This window comes from Corvus kubaryi, unplaced genomic scaffold (genome assembly GCF_017639235.1).
Source record: "Corvus kubaryi isolate FWS band 111438036 unplaced genomic scaffold, C.kubaryi_AGA036_p1.0 37373, whole genome shotgun sequence".
NCBI classification, from domain to species: domain Eukaryota; kingdom Metazoa; phylum Chordata; class Aves; order Passeriformes; family Corvidae; genus Corvus; species Corvus kubaryi.
Window position 1 is genome coordinate 956763 of NW_024581121.1, and position 19059 is coordinate 975821.

The 19059-nt window shown below is 54.5% G+C and overlaps 2 protein-coding genes across 3 annotated transcripts; one reads left to right on the forward strand and one right to left on the reverse strand.

Moving 5' to 3' along the window:
- The first annotated feature begins 7 nt into the window (after positions 1 to 7).
- CHRNB2 (cholinergic receptor nicotinic beta 2 subunit) lies at positions 8 to 3292 on the forward strand. Its single transcript, XM_042034494.1, has 6 exons — positions 8 to 146; positions 669 to 814; positions 913 to 957; positions 1279 to 1388; positions 1524 to 2484; positions 3038 to 3292. Exons 1-6 carry the CDS (start codon positions 104 to 106, stop codon positions 3206 to 3208), a joined length of 1476 nt encoding a protein of 491 aa, XP_041890428.1. The 5' UTR covers positions 8 to 103; the 3' UTR covers positions 3209 to 3292.
- A 2012-nt stretch (positions 3293 to 5304) lies between these two features.
- Positions 5305 to 18244, reverse strand: ADAR (adenosine deaminase RNA specific). Of its 2 annotated transcripts, none has more exons than XM_042034493.1 (15): positions 18153 to 18244; positions 14543 to 16073; positions 13058 to 13244; positions 12818 to 12975; positions 12260 to 12401; positions 11876 to 12081; positions 11508 to 11664; positions 10338 to 10509; positions 9651 to 9744; positions 8222 to 8350; positions 7982 to 8115; positions 7343 to 7525; positions 6795 to 6907; positions 6221 to 6348; positions 5305 to 5924 (listed from the first exon to the last, which is right to left on the reverse strand). In XM_042034493.1, exons 2-15 carry the CDS (start codon positions 15985 to 15987, stop codon positions 5684 to 5686), a joined length of 3489 nt encoding a protein of 1162 aa, XP_041890427.1. In that variant the 5' UTR covers positions 15988 to 16073; positions 18153 to 18244; the 3' UTR covers positions 5305 to 5683. The 2 variants fall into 2 exon arrangements, with proteins under 2 accessions (XP_041890427.1, XP_041890426.1); XM_042034492.1 differs by lacking the exon at positions 18153 to 18244 and adding an exon at positions 17265 to 18075.
- Positions 18245 to 19059: the final 815 nt, after the last annotated feature.

Here is a 19059-nt window from a genome sequence, read left to right on the forward strand (position 1 = left end):
AGGGCCGCCCCGCCCGGGCCGCCGCCGGTTCCAGCACCTCGGACAGCGCCCGGTCGGGACCGTGGACAGCGCCGGGTACCGGCGGGGGCACCGGGCCTCCCCCATGGCGCTGCTCCGCGTCCTCTGCCTTCTCGCTGCCCTCAGACGTAAGTGTCGGGGGCTATGGGGGATGGCACCGGCACCGGCGGGGAGGGGACCGGACCGGGCCCGGGGCTGCGCCTGTTGCACGGGACAGATCCGGAGTGGAGCCGGTACCGGCCCTTCCAGCGCTCCTCGACCCCCCGGGGCTGTGCGGCCGCCCTGGGCTCCGGCTCTCCGAGGCGGTGCCGGGGGTGGGCAGGGACCGGCAGGAACAGGGGAGGGGGTGCCAGGAACGGGCAGGGAACGGTAGGGACAGGCAGGGGAGGGCAGGGAGGACCCCCCAGCCCTGCCCAGCTGCTCGTCCCCAGTCATGGAGCCCCTCAGAGCTCCCACCCTCCCCCCGGCCCTCCCCGCTCCACAGCCGACTGTGACACCCGCACCCCATCCCCGTGCCTCTCGCCGTTCCTGCTCTCGGGCCGCAAGGCACAGAGCCCCAGCCCGGGTACAGCCTCTATCCCGGGGGGTCCCCCGGCCCTCGTGGGGGGCCCTGCCCGCCGCCATGGGGCTCAGGCTCCGCCATGTCCCAGGGAGCCTGGGTACGGATACAGAGGAGCGACTGGTTGAGTATCTGCTGGACCCTGCGCGCTACAACAAGCTGATCCGGCCGGCGACCAATGGCTCTGAGCTGGTGACTGTGCAGCTGATGGTGTCGCTGGCGCAGCTCATCAGTGTGGTGAGTTGGCCAGGACTCTACTCCCCAGCCTACCAGGCAAGTGAGGGGGCCACAAACCCTCCCAGCACCCTGAGTGACTGGCCCCCCTCTCTCTGCAGCATGAGCGGGAGCAGATCATGACCACGAACGTCTGGCTGACCCAGGTGGGCACCCTGGACTCTGACGTGGCCCTGGGACCCCCATGTCCACCCTGCTCCAAGACTCCACCCTGCACCCTGTCCTGGGCCCCCATGCACTGGGAACCCCCATGTCCACCCTGCCCCAGGACTCCCCAGCTCCTGCCTTGAGACCCATCCTTATCATAGGGACCCTCCCATACACCCTGTGTGGGATCCTAATGTCCACCCTGCCCCGTCATAGCCCTCCGTAAAGCCTGTGTGGGACCCCTGTGTCCCCCCTGTCCTGACCCACCCCCTTGCCCCAGGCCCCCATCCTGTGGCTGGGCTGATCCCGCCTGTCCTCAGGAGTGGGAGGACTACCGCCTCACATGGAAGCCTGAGGACTTTGACAACATGAAGAAGGTCCGCCTGCCCTCCAAGCACATCTGGCTACCCGATGTCGTGCTCTACAACAAGTAGGTCGTATTTTGGGGGAGGTGCCATGTGTTCCCCAACTCCACCCAAGGTGGGGGGCCGTGGGGTTGTGCTGCTGGGGCTGACAGCATAAGGACTGACAGCACAAGGACTGACAGCACATCTCTTCACCCCAGCGCTGATGGGATGTATGAGGTCTCCTTCTACTCCAACGCGGTGATCTCCTATGATGGCAGCATCTTCTGGCTGCCGCCTGCCATCTACAAGAGCGCATGCAAGATCGAGGTGAAGCACTTCCCCTTTGACCAGCAGAACTGCACCATGAAGTTCCGTTCCTGGACCTACGACCGCACCGAGATAGACCTGGTGCTGAAGAGTGAGGTGGCCAGCCTGGATGACTTCACACCCAGTGGCGAGTGGGACATCGTGGCACTGCCGGGACGGCGCAACGAGAACCCTGATGACTCCACCTATGTGGACATCACGTACGACTTCATCATCCGGCGCAAGCCGCTCTTCTACACCATCAACCTCATCATCCCCTGCATCCTCATTACCTCCCTGGCCATCCTTGTGTTTTACCTCCCGTCTGACTGTGGCGAGAAGATGACACTCTGCATCTCTGTCCTGCTCGCCCTCACCGTCTTTCTCCTGCTCATCTCCAAGATCGTGCCACCCACCTCACTGGACGTACCGCTGGTGGGCAAGTATCTTATGTTCACCATGGTGCTGGTGACCTTCTCCATTGTCACCAGCGTCTGTGTCCTCAACGTGCACCACCGCTCACCCACCACGCACACCATGCCACCCTGGGTCCGCACGCTCTTCCTCCACAAGCTCCCAGCGCTGCTGTTCATGAAGCAGCCGCGGCAGAACTGCGCACGCCAGCGTCTGCGCCAGCGCCGGCACACCCAGGAACGTGCTGCCGCCGCCACTCTCTTCGTCCAGGCTGGTGCCCGCACCTGCACCTGCTACGCCAACCCTGGTGCTGCCAAGGCCGAGGGGCTCAATGGCTATCGGGAGCGACAGGGGCAGGCACCATCCCCCGCAGCTGGCTGCAGCTGCGGGCTGGAGGAAGCAGTGGATGGCGTGCGCTTCATTGCTGACCACATGCGCAGTGAGGATGATGATCAGAGTGTAAGTTGGAGTGGGCAGTGTGCATCTGGGGGTGGGCAGTGCTCAGGGATGGCCAGAGCTGTGGGGTGCAGGCAGAGCTGTAGGGTGCAGAGTGTGTCCTGGCTCATGGCTGCACCACAGGAAGTGATGTGCACAAGCACTAAGGGCGTCCCTGCCTAGCCCCGTGCCCAGTGAGGCCCTGCAGCTCCTGCCTGAGTAGGGGGTCCAGCACTGATCCCTGACCCACCACTGCAGTCCCAGGCTGAAGCAGAAGCAGCTGCTCTGGAGACCCAGGAGGCTCCTGGGAGGCCTGGCCCTGCATGGCACTGTCAGGCTGCAGATTTTGCAGAGCTCCCCGCGGCTCTGCTCACTGGGGAGGTGTTTCCTGGGCTCAGCAGTGCGGGTGACAGCAGGGGGAGTGAGCCCCGTGGGGCCCAAAGCGGGCTGGCAGGCAGCTGCAGTGCTGAGGGAGCAGATTCAAGGCCCTGAGGATATGCCGAATTCCCAGGTGGGGCAGTGTCAGGCAATACCTCAGGCCCCAGCCTGACCCAGCATTTTCCCCACCCCCACACAGGTAAGCGAGGACTGGAAGTACGTGGCCATGGTCATCGACCGCCTCTTCTTGTGGATCTTTGTCTTCGTCTGTGTCTTTGGCACCGTTGGCATGTTCCTTCAGCCCCTCTTCCAGAACTACACCACCAACTCCCTGCTGCAGCTTGGCCAGGGTACCCCCACTTCCAAATAGCATGGGGAGTGGCCAGTCCCAGGGCCAGAGAGCTGGGTACTGGGCTCAGGCAGCCCCTGCAAACCAATAAATACTTACACAGGACCGGGTTGGTTCCATCTGGTGTAATTTCATACTACACTGTGCTCTGCAGGCCAGAGAGAGCAGGATGCAGCTGGAGCTGGGGGGGCTCTGGCTGCCTGTGACCAAGGTAAGAGGCCAGGAAGGCATTATCTCTGGAAGAGTAAAATCCCAGCTGCTGAGGGAGTGAGCATAGGAGCATAGAACCAGCTCCATGGGGACATGCCCAGCTCTTTCCTCTGCTCCTGGGAGCACCAATTGCTCACTGCATCTCCTGTCAGGCCATGCGGGGCCAGAGCCCCAGCCTCAGCGGGCAGCCCTTGGCTCCTGCCGGGTGCTGCCAACCCCTGTGCAATCTCTGGGGCTCCCAGGAGGTGACAGAGCAGGAGCAGAGGCACGGGGAGGAGGATAGGGCTGCTCAGCTCTGGATCCCCGAGCTGAGCACATGGACCAGGCAGGAGGAGGCTATTTTTAGGTCCTACCTGCAGGCAGAGCCAGGGCAGCAAGTGCCAGGGGCTGCTCCAGCTCCATCGTCTTCTGTTCCACTCCAAGTTCAGTGCACTGGAGCCAAGAGCAGGCACAAGATGAGTTGCACAAGGAAAAGGAAAACAGTTAATCAACCCAAGCTGGGAGCTGCTGGCAACCAGGCCCCACCATGGGTCACTGGGCTGGCAGCTGTGGCCAGGCCAGCAGCACTTCCCACACTCCCTTGGCCAGCAGGAATTGCCCTCATTGGGGAAAGTTGAAATGGAACGTTTGCTATAAATACCACTAATCCCTGGGGCTGGGGGGAGTGGCATTGGCAGGGCCTGGCAACACACAGGGCCAGGGGAAGCTGCACGCTAGAAATTAATTTAAATCCCAGCACTTCACCCAGCCAGAGAAAGCCCAGCTGCTGCTCCTGGAGCTCCTACTCTCAGGACTGCACCCCGATATCTAAATGTTAAGAGCTTTGCTCCTACAGCAGCCCCATGCCAGGGTCTTATCCCACTTCATCCCACTTCTGTGTCTCCTCTGCTGCTGGTCCAACCTCGAGTGAGTGCAGAATGGGGGGGATTCTGCTGCACCCTAATGGGGAGTGGAGATCTGTGAGCATTGGGATGGTGTGGGGAGCACAACAGGAGCCCCCATTGCCTCAGGCACAGCTCCCTGAGCAGCTGCAGACAGAGGAGCCCCCCCAGCCCTGCTCTGGACTGGCTGCCAAGGCAGCTCCTATCCCTCACAGCACTGCAGGGCCATGGGTGTCCAAGGGCAGTTGCAGGCAAGGGTGAACCTGTGGCAGCTGGACTTTCAGCAAGTGGTGACCCTGCTTGGCCCCAGCCCGGCTGACTCTGGCTGTCCTGTGGAGATCCATGGCCAGAGCCGGGGTCTTGCTCCCAGCCTCAGGGCTCCTTGCTCTGGGCTGCGCTTCCATGCTAACAGCTCTTTGGTCTCTGTCTCATACAAACAGTGTCAGCTCTAATCCTAGGCAGAGCCAGCACTTGCCTTGCACGGAAGGGGCTGCTCCAACAACACCCAATAAACTTGCTGTTGGATGGCAACAGCATTGCTACTTCTCACCTTCCACCACCATGTCCAGCCTCTGGTTCAGCTCAGATGCAAACGGACACAGGACAGGGCCTGGCAGCCACCGCTGGCCTCCAGAGACTGGAGAAGAGACACATCCCATCCTAGAGCTAGCAGTGAGGGAAGGAGCTGGGAGACCTGCCTGCACATTTCAGAGCCAGTCCAAGCCCTCAAGGGCTCAGCTCTGCCCAATGAGCCCCATGTTTGAGGCAAGAGGCTCAATTCCAAACTCTACCTGTCTCCTTTCATCATTTAGCAAATACTAACTCATTTCTGTCCCTCTCCAAACCCCACCATGGGCCCCCTCTTCACCTCAGCAGGAATTAACACACCCACAGCCAACAATACTGAAACTTTGTTTTTTGTTACTAATTTTGTTGTTATGCTGGTCCTGCTGCTGCACCTTGCAGAGGACAGTCCCAGCTCGGCTGGGCTGCCAGTCATCTTCCAACAAAGACACAGACAAGCAGTCAAAGAGCCTGATTTTTTTTTTTTAATCTCAAAGGAGAAAATTTACCTTAAAACCTGCCAGAGGGATTTGCAGTACATGGTCCAAAGGTTTCAAGCTCACAGTCTTGAAAATTCCTCTGGTTTCTCATGCCTTCTTTTAAAAACAAAAAAAGGGGAACAAAACAATAAAAAAGCAAATGGGGACTGAGCCTGCCCTTGCTTAAAAAGAAGGAGAATCATTTACATGCACATTTTAAAAATGTAGGGAGAAGGCAGCCGGGCCTATGAGGAAACTGCTGCACAGTCCCAATTCCACTCCAAAAACTTGGTGAAAGAAGGATGAGCACAGCCATGCATACGCCTGCGCACATTCACCCCCACTCCTCACAGAGTGCTTCATTACGCATCAGGGACAGAGAAACTGTCTTCCTCTTGGGGTTTGCGAATCCAGCTGCCATAGCCCAGCTCTTCCAGCGTGCTGAAGAAGCACTGCTTGGCTGCCTGGTATGCTGTGGCTGCCTCCTTGGCATCCGAGTACACAGAGAAGCTCAGCAGGTCTTTGCGGTTGTTCTTTGCACAGAGCTGCTGGAACAGGGTGAACATTTTCCTCTTGGACACACGAGACACCTCCAGCTTCACACTGAGAAGGAAGACAGTGGCAGCAATGAGGGACAGGACACGGAGAAGAGCCAAGAGGACCAGGGGGCTCAGGGAAAATCCCATGGATTTCTGGGAGGAACCGTGGGCTTGGCAGGCTGAGCAACATTCTGTTTTCCTTCAGGAGTGCTTGCTTACGTATCTTTGAAATTCCTCCCTCCAACCCTCCCTGTGTGTAGGGTGCTGTAACAGTGCAGAGTGTACTCCCCACCTCAGAGCTGTCCCCCTTCCCCCAGACAGTGTCAGGAAAAGGCAGTGTCAGGAAAAGGCTCTTCTTACCCATCTACTTTCCCTTTGGTGCCATCCAAGACTTCAACTTCGCTTTCATCAGCAAGACACCAATTCACCGATGACTCCTTCGTCTTGCCCGTCTGCCTTGCAGAGTCATACACGCTGACTCGCCCGACCTGCACAAGAGGGTTCCTTAACCTGGTCCTGCTGGGGGAGTCTCTTGCCCCTTTCATCCCTCACAGTTCCAGCTCACCACAAACTTTCCAGAGCCACAAGGATAAGGTTCTTACTGAGTTGAAGGCTACAGAGGCAACTCTAGCGTCCTTTTTTCCAGACTAAGACATTGCCAGTAACCCCCAAACTGTGGGGCAATACAAAGAGGGCAGGTTCTTGGGGTTGTGCTGTGTAGGGCCGGGAGCTAGACTGGATGAGACACTGTGGGTCCCTTCCAACTCAGGATATCCCTTGATTTTATGATTCTGTGTTTCTGGTCACTAATTCTTGCCCCTGGCTGGAGGGCTGCTGCGCAATGACCCCCCCTGCAGAGCGCCTCGGGCACCCCCAAACCCGCTGGCAAAGGAATGTGGGCCAGAAAGATGAAGAGGTGCTATGGCTGCAGTACCTCAGGATGGTTAATGTGATATGGAGCCTGGAGCTTTTCCTTCAGCGTGTTCCCATCCCTCTCCATGCGGCAGCAGATGGCACGGGTCAAGTGACCCTGACTGTACAAGTAACCTGTGGAGACAGAGGTGAAGGTGTTAAGAAACAGGATGACACAGGTGATGGATTGGCCAAACCCCAAGAACTGCAGCACTGCTCACAGGCTCCCAAAAGCCTACAGCATGTGGATCAGCATAGCTACATGTATCCTGGGTGTGTAAGACAAGGGTTTGTAGACTGCAACTTTCTCACCAAAGACACAAACATGCAGTTTTTGTCTCACTCTCCTAGATCACGTGTCTTCTAAAAATCCAGAACTTTGGAGGGAAACCCATTCTACACACAGTCTAAAATCCATAGACTCCCTTTTCATTTTCAAACAGCTCTGCCAAGAAAGACATTTCAGTCTGTTACTCCTACACCCTCCACAAACTTTGCCATCACACGGGGCAGTGAGACAAGTTGTTACTGCATCCCAGCTCTACCCAGAAAGGACAGAGGGTTTCGCACCGAGTGTAACAGAGTGGAGATAAACTGGCTCCAGGAAGTGTGACAGCAATGCCCCTTGCAAGCCAAGTATATTCCAGCGTAAGATTTTGTCACTGCAGGACATGGTTCGTAACCGTTCCCCATGCTGGATCCCGTCCCATGTGGGCACAATGTCACTTGACTCCACGGGAATGGTACCTTCCCCTGCATAAGAGAAGAAGAAAGCTTTTCTGTATAATGTCAGATATTCAATAAATCAAAACCCCCTCAGCAACTGCACAAGAAACTTCTGGATACCCAGAGTGAACTCAGAAGTCTGACACCAGGTTCAGGACACACTCTGGCATTCAGTATTGGGTACTGATGAGTAATTTTCAACATGGCTGAAGCAGAATGGAACACTACTTGAAAGGGAGGGCACAGAGCTAGGAGCTTGGCATCAAACTTCAGCTGCAAACTTCATGAGCGTGACAGTGAAACAGGCAGAGCTGGGAAGGGAAAGGGACTCTCTCTAAAACCTTCCATCTACCTCTTTTGGTTCCTGAATGCTTCAAATCCCACAAGAGCACACAGAAAGGGGTAAGGAAGCTCTGGAGCACCAGAAAGGCTCAGAGGAGAGGACTGAAGCCACCCAATCATGGAGGGAGTGATTGCACTCACCATTCTCCACCTTGGTCCGCAGTTTGCCTTGCTTGGGGTTCTCAAAGAGAGGCTGGTGCTGGGGTTGCCCCATCTCGTTTGCCTGATCACTGCAGGATTTATCAAAGAGTGCTCCGTCTCCACATGGTGCTGTGCTAGAAAACAAATCCTCCCTGGTTAGCACTGACTGTAAAGGAAACAGCCAGGGCCAGGGGCATGACAATGCTGCTGATGCCAGTCATTCAACCCCTCCCCACAAACCTGATGTAGAGGTGAAAGGTAACACTGCTCTTTATTTTGAGTTTCTTTCCTCCTGCTTGCTCAAAAATGCTCTCTTCCGCAGAGGAAGGATTAGACGGGTCATACTTCATCAGCTCACTGTAAAGAAACCTGAAAATAACACCATCCTGTCAAAAGGCTGCTCTGCTTCTCAGACAAGGAGTGCTTCAACTGACAGGCAGGGTCCCACATCACGCATGGAAGAGCAGAGACCAAGAGCTGGGGCTGAGGATGCTTGGGAAGCCAATGAACAGTGCTTGATGCACAAAAAGGGCAAAAAAATCCAGATTTTCTGCCATGCAGAGGACAAGCAGTAGAAAAGCAGTATCCTGTCCAGGAAGCAGAGGGAAGCACTGGCAGGAGAAAAGAAGGAGCCCGGCTGGGTGCTGCTTGCATGCATCTGATCCCAGTGTGTAGAAGACTTCAAGGTTGTTAACCAGCATCTTTAGTCAGCAGCAAGTTTGCATTAAATGTAAGCAACCCTGCAGGCAGCTGAATTCAAGCAGTATTAGAATGAGCCCATGATCTGTTTACAGTCATGGGGACTTTTATGGCTGCTCTGGCCAGGGAAAACCCTGAGGTCTCCAACATCGTCTCAAGGACTAAAGAAAAACTGCAGCTTCCCAGAGAGTCCTTGAGCAGAGCCTGTGCAAGGGACTGATTTTGCAAGGAGAGGCAGAGTTCACTCTGCTGTGCCAGAGCAGCCACTGCTGTCAAGATTAACAGCTGAAACAGACAGTAAGCAAGATGCAATCCTGATTCATCACTTCCCAGGGACCTGCCCTCAATGCTTTCCCTTGCTGAGAAATGCAGAGCACAGCGGCAGCACACAAAGGCTTGAAGGAAGCAGCTGATTTTTTTGTTCATAACTGAAGGACAAACATTAACCAAGCAGTCCAGCTTCATCTCACTTCAGGTTTCAAAAACTAAGAAGTGCCACAGTGGGGAAGGGGAGGAGAGGATTCTGCAGTTTAGTTGGGAAAAAGGATTGCTGACTTATCAAAGCAAACAAATACAGTATGTTTTCCTGAATCCTTCTACACCCAGACCCAGAAAGGCCAGGAGACCAAGCCTGCAGTGGCTTGGTGTGGCAGGAGCTGTGCTCAGGCTGGAGAGCACCCTGCACATCAGCCCAGCAGGAGGCTTAATATTAAGTACATCAGATGCAGCCCTTGGGCTCCTGGCAAGTCTCCCACTCAGTACTTATTTGGGCATCATTCAGGCATGGCCCCTTCTTATCAGAAATAACTTCCATCTATTTAACAACACACGGGTAAACAGTGTCTGAGGATCACAGCATCTCTCAGCACAGCAAAGAACTAGGGGTGTGTTTCAGCTGCACCCCTCCAGAATGGGTGAGCAGGTCCTGGCAGGCCCCTCTCCTTTTCCTTTGGGTTTCCCCTTTTCTCACCTCACAAAGCCTCTTCGAGAAATGATTTCTGCATGACAGTCATTTACTGTCTCCCCCTTCAAGCTTAGCTCCTCTCCTTTCACACAGCGATTACCTGAAACAAACAAACAATTAAATAATAGGGCAGGTGTCAAAGTCAAGATGGCTTCAGAGACAGAGGGAGGAAGTCTTAACTCTTGGGGCTCCTGAGCAGCAGCAGCAGCAGCAGCAGCAGCATCCTGCCTATTAAATCATTATCACAGGCAGTTAAGAAAGATAAAGGGACACCACTTTAGGGACAGATAGATTTAAAGTGCCATGAATTTTGGGGGACTGTACCTTCTCGAGGGCTTTTCAACCCATCCCTCCTGGTAGAAGCCTGGCAGCAAAGTAGGGGAGATAAGGTAGGCGCAGCTGTGAGGAACTGGGGGATCGTGTGCTGTAGCACATGAGGAACCCATGCTCTGATGCACAGAGTAGCACGCAGCAATGCAAGCAAAGATTAAGAGCAATACAGCTGCAGGCACATTCGCTTTGTTCTCTCTCTCTCTCTCTCTAACCAGATCACTCATGACACCATGTGAGCCCTGGGAACGTTTTGTGCCCTCTCTGAAGAAGCCTACAGCAACAGCCATTTCTGAGCTGTGGCTGACAAGGAAATCTAGCATGGAAGTCAGAGTTCAGTGTGCTGGAAGAAGCTGCTCATACCCGTTCCGATGCTGACCACCACTCCCAAGCCCGTGTTTCCTCTCCGCATGATGACGGCAGCCAGGATCTTGCGCCCGAGCAGGCTGTGCTGGATGCGGGCAGTGAGGCTGTTGAAGCGCTGGTGGCTCAGCATGGCCATCTGATCGTGTAGGGTGCTGCCGCTCACAGGGAGCTGGGATGGGGACACAACAGCACAGACCATGAGCAGGTCACAACCGCACAGCTCAGGAATGAGCTAACCTGAAGCACAGCTTTCCAAGCAGAAGGCAGAACACAGAAAACTTTGAGCTTTGGGCAGTGCCATGTCAAGGGGTGGGTGAAGTTCTTCTAGGTATTTCTGGGAAAACCTCATCCAAGGCTGTGAGTTCTGCTTTGGCCGTATCAAGAGGCAGCAGCAAGCTGTCTTCCTGGCAGCAAGTGACATGGGCTGAGGAATGGCCTCCTCAAAATGTCAGGGAAAACCCCAAGCAAGAGGGAACAAAACCATCCTGCCCATTTCCAGAGACTCAGCCAAGGAAATCTGTTCCTGGCTTTGGAGGAATTCCTCCTCTAGCTGCCTGTGAGGAGAGTGCACAGTCATTCCCAGTGCAGACCAACTCACCTCCTCCAGCACTGCTGACTGACAAATCCTCCCTGACAGCTTTGCTATTTAGAGCCCCAGCTGCTGTACCCAGTTGTGCCGCCTGGAACGAGGCTTTTCAGAGATCACAACACCCTTAAGTGTGATTTAAATCAGCCCAGGTTTGGGACAGTCATCCTGACACAACCAGGGCTTTGCGTTTATCTGATTCATGAATTTTTTGAGCTGGCACACAATTGGAAGACATAATAATTGAAAGAATTAAAAATAAGCATATTAAAAAATTAAAAATAGTAACATAATTAAAGTAAGTATGTTCCTACTCAGGAACATACTACAGGAACACATTCCAGTAGCTTGTAGAAGAATCTGACAACAATTTAGCCCTAAAGCAGAGGCCCATAGGACAGAAGGGTATGCCTGCGCCCTGAGGAAACATCTAACCCACTTCAGGAAAACCACATCAGATTATCTACAGCCGCAGAGAACAAAGGGATCACAGTTGATTCTGAAGGCATTTTTCTGCTGGAGTAGAAGGAGGAGCATAGACAGGGCTACAAACACAATCCCAACTTTGGCAGAAGATTTACCTCAGTGGTGTTCACCCCTTCCATGTGCTCAGTCTTCTCCGATTCCCCAATGAGGACTCGGAGCGCTGCATCAGCTGCCTCCTGCTTGCCCTGCTTTTTGTTGTGTGCAGTTACAGCTGGGAACCAGCGGCCTCCAACTTTTGCCTGATAGACAAACCTATAAAGAAACCAAGAAACCTGTGGATTTCAGTTCGGTTTTTACATTCTCTAAGTGGAGAGAAGAGGGAATCAGAGGGACAAGGTTTGGCAGAGGCAGCAACTAGCCCTGTTGCCATCTCAAAAGGCATCAGCAATTTTGAGCTTTCTGCCCTTTTTCTAGGACAACAGCAGCAGCACAAAATTTCCTTCTCCCAGATGCTGCTACTTACTTGGGATCATGGGGAGGTCCTGACTGGTCAATGAGTTTGAACTCTGCAGCAAACCCATTGGAACGGGCATACTCCAGCAGGCCACTAACAGGATTGACGTTAAGATACTTGATGAGCTCCCCTACACCCTTCGTTTTCACCACCTTGGATTCATCTGGAGTGCCAATATTGTGCATGGACTGGTCACTGTGGGGCTTCACAGCAGGCTAGAGCAGAGTTAGACAGGAGAAGGATGTTAAACACTGAGCATTTAGCACAGGCCAGGAGCAGCAGCAAAGCTCTGCTCCCCACGACCTTGTGGAGTGCAATCCAGCAGAATAGGAAATAAAAGGGGGGGAACACCCGATTCAAAACACTTGGGTCTTATAAAGAAACCCTTTATACCTGTTCAGGCGAGACATGGGGTACAGACTCTCCAGAAAGAATCTTCACAGCAACTTCTGCTGCCATTTGCTTTGCTCCCTTCTTGCTGTTTCCTACCACAGCAGGGAAAATTTGGTCACCCATTTTCACACAGTAGCTGAACCTGACAGGACATTATAGTACATGAAAAGCGTTAACCATAGGTGTCTCAATCTGGTTATTATCCCCGTCTCCCACTTCCAGGTGTATCCTTCTGGATTATCTCCAATTTATCTGTAATTGTAATCTATTGTGATGGCCCTAAACACTCCCAGTAGAGCACCGCCAGGTAGGGTACAGGACTGGAACCCACTCCTGCTCTGGTAGAAGAAACAGCGTCCTTTCTCTGATAAAGGGCATCACTTTGGGTCTCTTTCTGGAACTAGATGTCTTGGATGAGCCATGCCCAGAATCCTTGGATAAGAGGAGCACTCAGCTAGGTCAGTGACAAATCCAAGGATGTGGGCAGCATGCTGAAGGGGAAGGACAGTGAGGAAAGAGTTTCCATCCTCCCTCAAAGCTGACAAGAATATGCCATACCTAGGATCATGAGGTGGGCCTTCCTGAGAGAGCAGCTGGAATTCAATTATGTTCCCTGATTTTTGACCATACTCCATTAATATGCTGATAGGGTGCTTCCCAGGAAGCAGGCTGAGGTGAGCTGCTGCAGATGGCAGCTCTGGCTCCAGCTGCAAAGGCTACAGCAAGAAGATGGAGGAAATCAGCGTCAGACTCAACACTGTTTGAGCAGTCTCGCAAAGTAAAGAAAACGGGACTCACCAATTCTGGTTCTGAGCTGTCAGAGGGAAACTGCTCTTCACATTTAATTCCACCATGCCTTCCGTTCTCCGCTTCACTCATCAGGACCTTCATTGCATTAGCTGCTGCCTCCTGTTTAGCCAGTTTTTTGCTCCCTGCTTCTGCTGGTGGGAATCGGCGTCCATTAATCACTGCCTGGAACTTAAACCTTTGAAAGAGAAAAAATCAAAGGGGTAAATTGAGAGGCAGAAGTGTGGTCTTCTCAGAGTAAGCAAGGCTGCTCTTGGAATTCAAGGGAGAAGAAACAGCAACTTCCTGGCTGGGAGAGTAAACCCAGGCTGCCATGTGCAAAAGACAAAAATACCAAGGGTACCTGAACAGCACTGCATCTGGGCCTTGTTTCATTGCATTTCCAGAGCTGTTCACAACAGAGGAGCAGCTCCACATTTTGTTCTGAAGGAACAGGATAAATTGCCTTACTCCACCACAGGTGCCAGGAACAGGTAATGCCTGCTGTATGCAGGCAGCAGCTCTGTTGTGGCTCCTGCCCAGGAATAAGAAAGCTCAAAAGCAGCGTGCGCTGTTTCATTTGCATCTGGTCATTTGGGGTCACTCCTCCCTCTGGCGTTCTCTGTGGCTATCCAGAGCATTCACACCATCTTAGAATGGTGCCACCTCACATAAATCTCTTGCCTTTGACATTTCTGCCTCCCCCATTCCTGTGAACTCTAACAAACAAGTTTATCTTCCATCCTCCAGCCCTGGAAACCCGCTTCCAAGGAGAGTGGGTCAAACCAGATCTGGAGCGGGATTATGGTGCTGAACCTATTCAGATTCCTTCGTAAAAAAAACCAAAACAACAAACCCTGGGACTCCATCTTTAGAAATTAGGCCAATTTTCCTGTCTAGCGAATCTATTGACGTACTCCAGTGTGGCACATATGGTGCTTTTCACGGTCTCGCTGGTGCTCAGTAACAGCCACGATTCTGCAAGGGGAAGCAGGACTCCAGAGACTGACTTGGCCAACTCCAGTGTCATACCACATGCTCAGCTCACAGAATCTGCTCTGACCTGCTACAACACAGAAACGTCCAGAGTGGGGCCACCTTGCCTAACTTAAGACACCTGCACCCAAACACTTTGTTCTGGGCTCCCTTTACACCATTTCCAGGGTGAGAGCATCTTGAAAGGCAGCTTAGAAATACCAGTTTCCCCCTATATGATCAAACTGAAGGCAAGTAACTGAGATGGGACCTAATGAAGAGATTAATCCCACCTTCACTGCTCAGAATGAGGAGCAGGGTTGCCACAACTGGGCTACCTGGGGTTAAATTTTAGCCTTGTTTTATTTTTTAAGCTGATGCAAGGAATCAACTAGGCTAATCCTTCTGAAATGAAAGAAACATTAATAACAGGCCCCTTCAAGACAGCTGAGTGGGTGAACTTAGTTGAAGTGAAATCATTTTAAGGAAAAAGAGCTCAGAAAAGGTAGGACATTTTGTTACCGTGGCTCATGAGAGGGTCCATTCTGCTCCAGCATGATGAAATCACAGTGTTGGTACGTGTACTGGGAATATTCAGTAAGGCCACTCACTGGGTTCTTCTCCCGACAAGCTATCAGTTTCTCTACAGGTGTACATGGAAAAGTTTCGAACTGGGCAGCATAACTGGGGGAAGCTTGAGAATTCATGATGCTTTCTGACTTATCAGGCTGCTTGTTGATAGCATTCAGATTATCTGGGATATCATCTGTGGTCCACTTGCTGTTTTCCGAGTTATCATAATTACTCAAACTGGAGAATTCCAGCTTAGTGTCCTCAGATGCATCTGCTTCTGTGTCATTGACATTTCCCTGACAAGCTTGCCCCAAAAGCTGCTGCCCATTGACTACACTTTCTTCTTCTGATGCCATCACTGCTGGTGAAGCTGCAGTCATCTCCTGGGGACATGGAGGGACAAAGGAAGAGGGAAGACCCGACTCAGGAGGTTTGGGATCTGCCATCTGCATTACTGTGCTGGCCTTCAGCCTCATCTGCATCCTCTTGCGTTTCCTGTCCGTCAGGGACCATCGTGGTGGAGTTGCGTTCTGCTTGTGGACATCTCCCAGCTTTTCCAGCGCGCTAAGAAACGCGTTAACGTCCTTGGCCCTTGAAAACCCAATGTTTTTGGCAAGATTGAGTGCCGTCGTTTCCACCACACTGAACAAGTAGTTGCAGATTTTCTCCTTTGTCTCAGCCATGTCTGGGTCTCCTGAGCCAAGCGTGCTCCGCTCACCTCCTCTGCTCTCACAAGCCAGATCTGTGCAACTGGCACTGCAGTCAGCAGGGCTTCTTTCTCTCCCTGAGCTGAGGCTGGCAACTCTCCACAGCGGCGGTGTCTCTTCCCCTTTGTGCAACTTGCCTTCTCTGAGGAGTTTATACAAAACACGGTTGACCTCTTTCTTGTGAGTTTTAAGTTTACGTGCGAGATCATTAGCCGTGCAAGTCCTCCCCTCCCCAAGCTGCCTGAAAACAGTCAGAATTTCTTGTTCATAGTCCTGCCCAGCAAGAGACAGTCTTTGGAAATTCAGCCTCACAGCATCAGAATCTCTCCTTGAGTTCTCCTGACGATGGTACTGTGGAGGGCAATACCGAGGCGAAGTCTCAACCCACGGATGCTGGCTGGAGAACCTACTCCCTCCAGCCCTGCTGAAGCTGGGCTGACATCTGTCTGCAGGAGCCGGTGCCGCAGCTCGCCTGCCTCTGGTGCGCGACTCCTTGTGTGATCCCCGCCCCTGCAACACAGAGACTTCAGCGTCCTGCTCTGTTAGGAACTGCTGGTGTAAAAAGGTTTCCTGATTAGTTTCTTGTGAGGTACGAGGGTGGTTAAAAAAACCTCGATTAGTGCTGGGGCAGTTATGTCTTGACTGGGTAAGATACGAGCCTCTGCCTCGCCCAGCGCCTCTAATCATAGCGCACTCCTGGGACACACGTGGGAACCAGGCTGCCGATGAGCCAGGAGAGGAGCTGTCACTCACTCACTGCACACTCTCCCACCCTGAGGAGAAAAAACACAGGAATTCAGAACATATTTACACAACGACAGGATTCCGGAAATGCAGTTTAAACAGCTTCTCAGCTACTGAGGCATTTCAAGTATCTTCTCCCTTGTCAATTTTTTTTCCCTACTTTTCTAGGAGTGTAAATTAGTCCCACAAAAACAAACAGCAAACTTTGGCTGCCCAGCAGAAAACCAGCAGCCCCAAATTGCAGGTGAAGTCAATCACGAGAAGCAGCTTTGTCAGAAGCGGCCCTCTGCTCCTGTTACACTTGATTCCAGCACAGGGCTGGGTGGCCTGTTCAGGGTGCACTCCTGAAACACAGCAAGCTCCACTCCAGAGAGGGGGAGAGAGAGAGAGCAAGAGAGAGAAGAATCTCAGACCTACTTTGCAGTCTGAGAAATGGGGGCATGAGGAGGTGAAGGAGTGCAAGGAGGTGAGCTGGAGCAGCTTGTGTGGTCGCACAGAACAGAGCTGCAACAGGCTTGCAATTATTTTCAGATTCATGGCCAAAACGCTCTGAAATCCCAAGCGTCTTTTTCTCCCTGGACACTACGTGGTCTGTAGAGGTAAAACATCACACGACAGGGGAATGAAAGCAATAACAGGCAGAGAAATTGGATAGGTGTGCAGCTCGCAACAGCATGACAAGTTTGTTTGGATTACAGCCCAAATTTCACTGTATCACACATAGTTGTGCTGCCCTCCTGGGGTACAGGATGCAAGACTAAACTATTAATATGCTTTTTAAAAGTAAGGAATCCAGCCCAGCATATTCTAATTCTCTGATAACACTTCCTGCGAAACTGAGAGGATAAAGACACGGAACATGATACACACTGCCGGGTCCCCATTCTGCCTGCTCCTCCGTGACCTCCTTAAGGCACCTACCGTCCCAAAGATACGTTTTCCCGATGCAAGTCTCATCTTTAAAAAGCTCCCCATCTTCACCAAACACACCTCAAGGCCAATTTAAATTGTCTTTTCATTAAACAACTGCACTCGGCTGCCACCACAGGGACTTGAGTCTGAGTGCAGGGAGGCTGAGCGCAGCGCGATGGGTTCCCACCTCCCCAGCTACGAGGGAGCCCTGCTGCTGCCCCCTGCTCAGTGACCTCGTTTTACAAGTGCTACCTGAGCCAAGGGCAGGGCAGAAACAGGAAGAAGGCTTTTGAAAAAAACGCTCTTACCTCAGTCTCATCCGTACGCTAAATTATTTTATGAGAAAACACAGGGGAAAAAAGAAACCCCGACCCGCAAAACGGAGCAGCACCGAGCAGCCGCCAAGATGGCTCCGAGCTCCCTTTCAGTTTCGTTTCCCGCAGCAGTCGCTCCGCCCCGCCCAGGGAGCTCGCAGCGGGGGCTGGCCGGATTTCGGGCTTTCCCAGACACGCTCTCGGCTTTGGGAGCAATCGTGAGGTTCCTCACCAGCGGCGGAGCCTGGGGCGGGAAGGCGAACCCGGCAGGGCGGCTCCTTGCCCCGGTCCCTGTGGTGATGCAGCCCCGTCACTCACGAGCTGCCGCCGGGACCGGGTCCTGGTCCGCACAAGAGGAGCGGCTGCTCTCCCGCTGGGAGAGGGGCTGCGGGAACACCGGTCACCTTCAGCTACACCCGCAAAGGGGACGCAGGGAGCACGGCAGGACGGCTGCCACCCGCACCCGTGTCAAACCACGCTCCCGGGCCCGCGCATCCGCGGCAGCAGTGACGGCACCACGAGCACGAGGGCGAGGCCCCCGAGTCCGGAGCGCACTGTACGGGAGGGCGGGCTGGGGTACACGCGGCGAGCACCGGGAGTCGAGGAGAACGTTTTATTCTACGCGTCCCGCCCTATGGAGCCCGGCCCCGACAGGGCCCTTGGGGAACCAGGACACGGTCACACCGCACTCCGGAGGCCCGCGGGGCTGCCTGCACTGGAGGCGGCACCGCGGCCTGTGCGGCCCGGGCCCGGCAGCCGCTGCAGGACACGCGGGCCGAGAGGAACCGACCGGGGCCCGGCAGCCGCTGCAGGACACGCGGGCCGAGAGGAACCGGCAGGGCCCGAACCCGGCCCGCGGCCGCCCCCTCCGCGCCCCTTTACCTTGCCGCTGGCGCCGCTGCCGGCGCATGGTGATGACGCACGCGAGCCCCCTGCGCCTGCGCAGGGCGGAAGGTGCCGCGCGGCAGCCATCTTTCCTCGGGGCAAAGGGCGGCGGCCATGTTTGCTGCGGGCAGCGCGGGGCTGTGCCGGTGCCCGTGGCGGGGGCTGTGGCTGTGCCGGGGGCTGTGCCGGGGGCTGTGGCTGTGCCAGGGGCTATGCCGATGGCTGTGCCGGTGGCGGTGGCTGTGTCTGTGCCGGCGCCGCGGGCCCAGCGAGGCCCAGCTCGCCCGCTCCGCTCCCCCGGCTGGAAGGCAGCGCCAGGGCCGCTGTGTCCCAGGGCAGCACCCGCCGCACCGGGAGCGCTCGCCTGAGGCGGCGGCGCGCACCGGCGCTACTGCCCACGCGCCTCAGATGCCGTCCCCGCACCCCGCTGGGCCAGCGCGTGCGCCCTGCTCGTCGCCGCGTGTATCGGTGTCCCCGGTGCCCCGCGTGAATCGGTGTCCCCGGTGCGCCGCCGTGCCAGGGTGTCCTCGGGACTAGGGGGCTTCTCCCCTCCTCGATGGCCTGTCCCCGCGACCCGTGGGACACCCATTTCCTATGGGCCCTCCATCTGTGGTGGGGTTCTGCTGTGTCCTTTGGGGCCCCCTTCTCCCTTGGAGCTCCTGTGGTCCTCACCGTGGGCTCCCCCAGCGGGGCTCCTCTTTTTCCACAGGCTTCCCACTTCCTGTAGGACTCCCCTCATCCCCATTTTAATCCATTATTTTAATGCCAGAGGTGCAGCAAGTCACATCCCACCCTGTCCCAGGTTCTTTCCAAGCAAATGGAGACATTCCCTTCCCTAATCCCAAACCAGGCACAGTCCTTGCAGCCTGTGGATCCTCGCTTTCCCAGGCAAACACCATCCGGA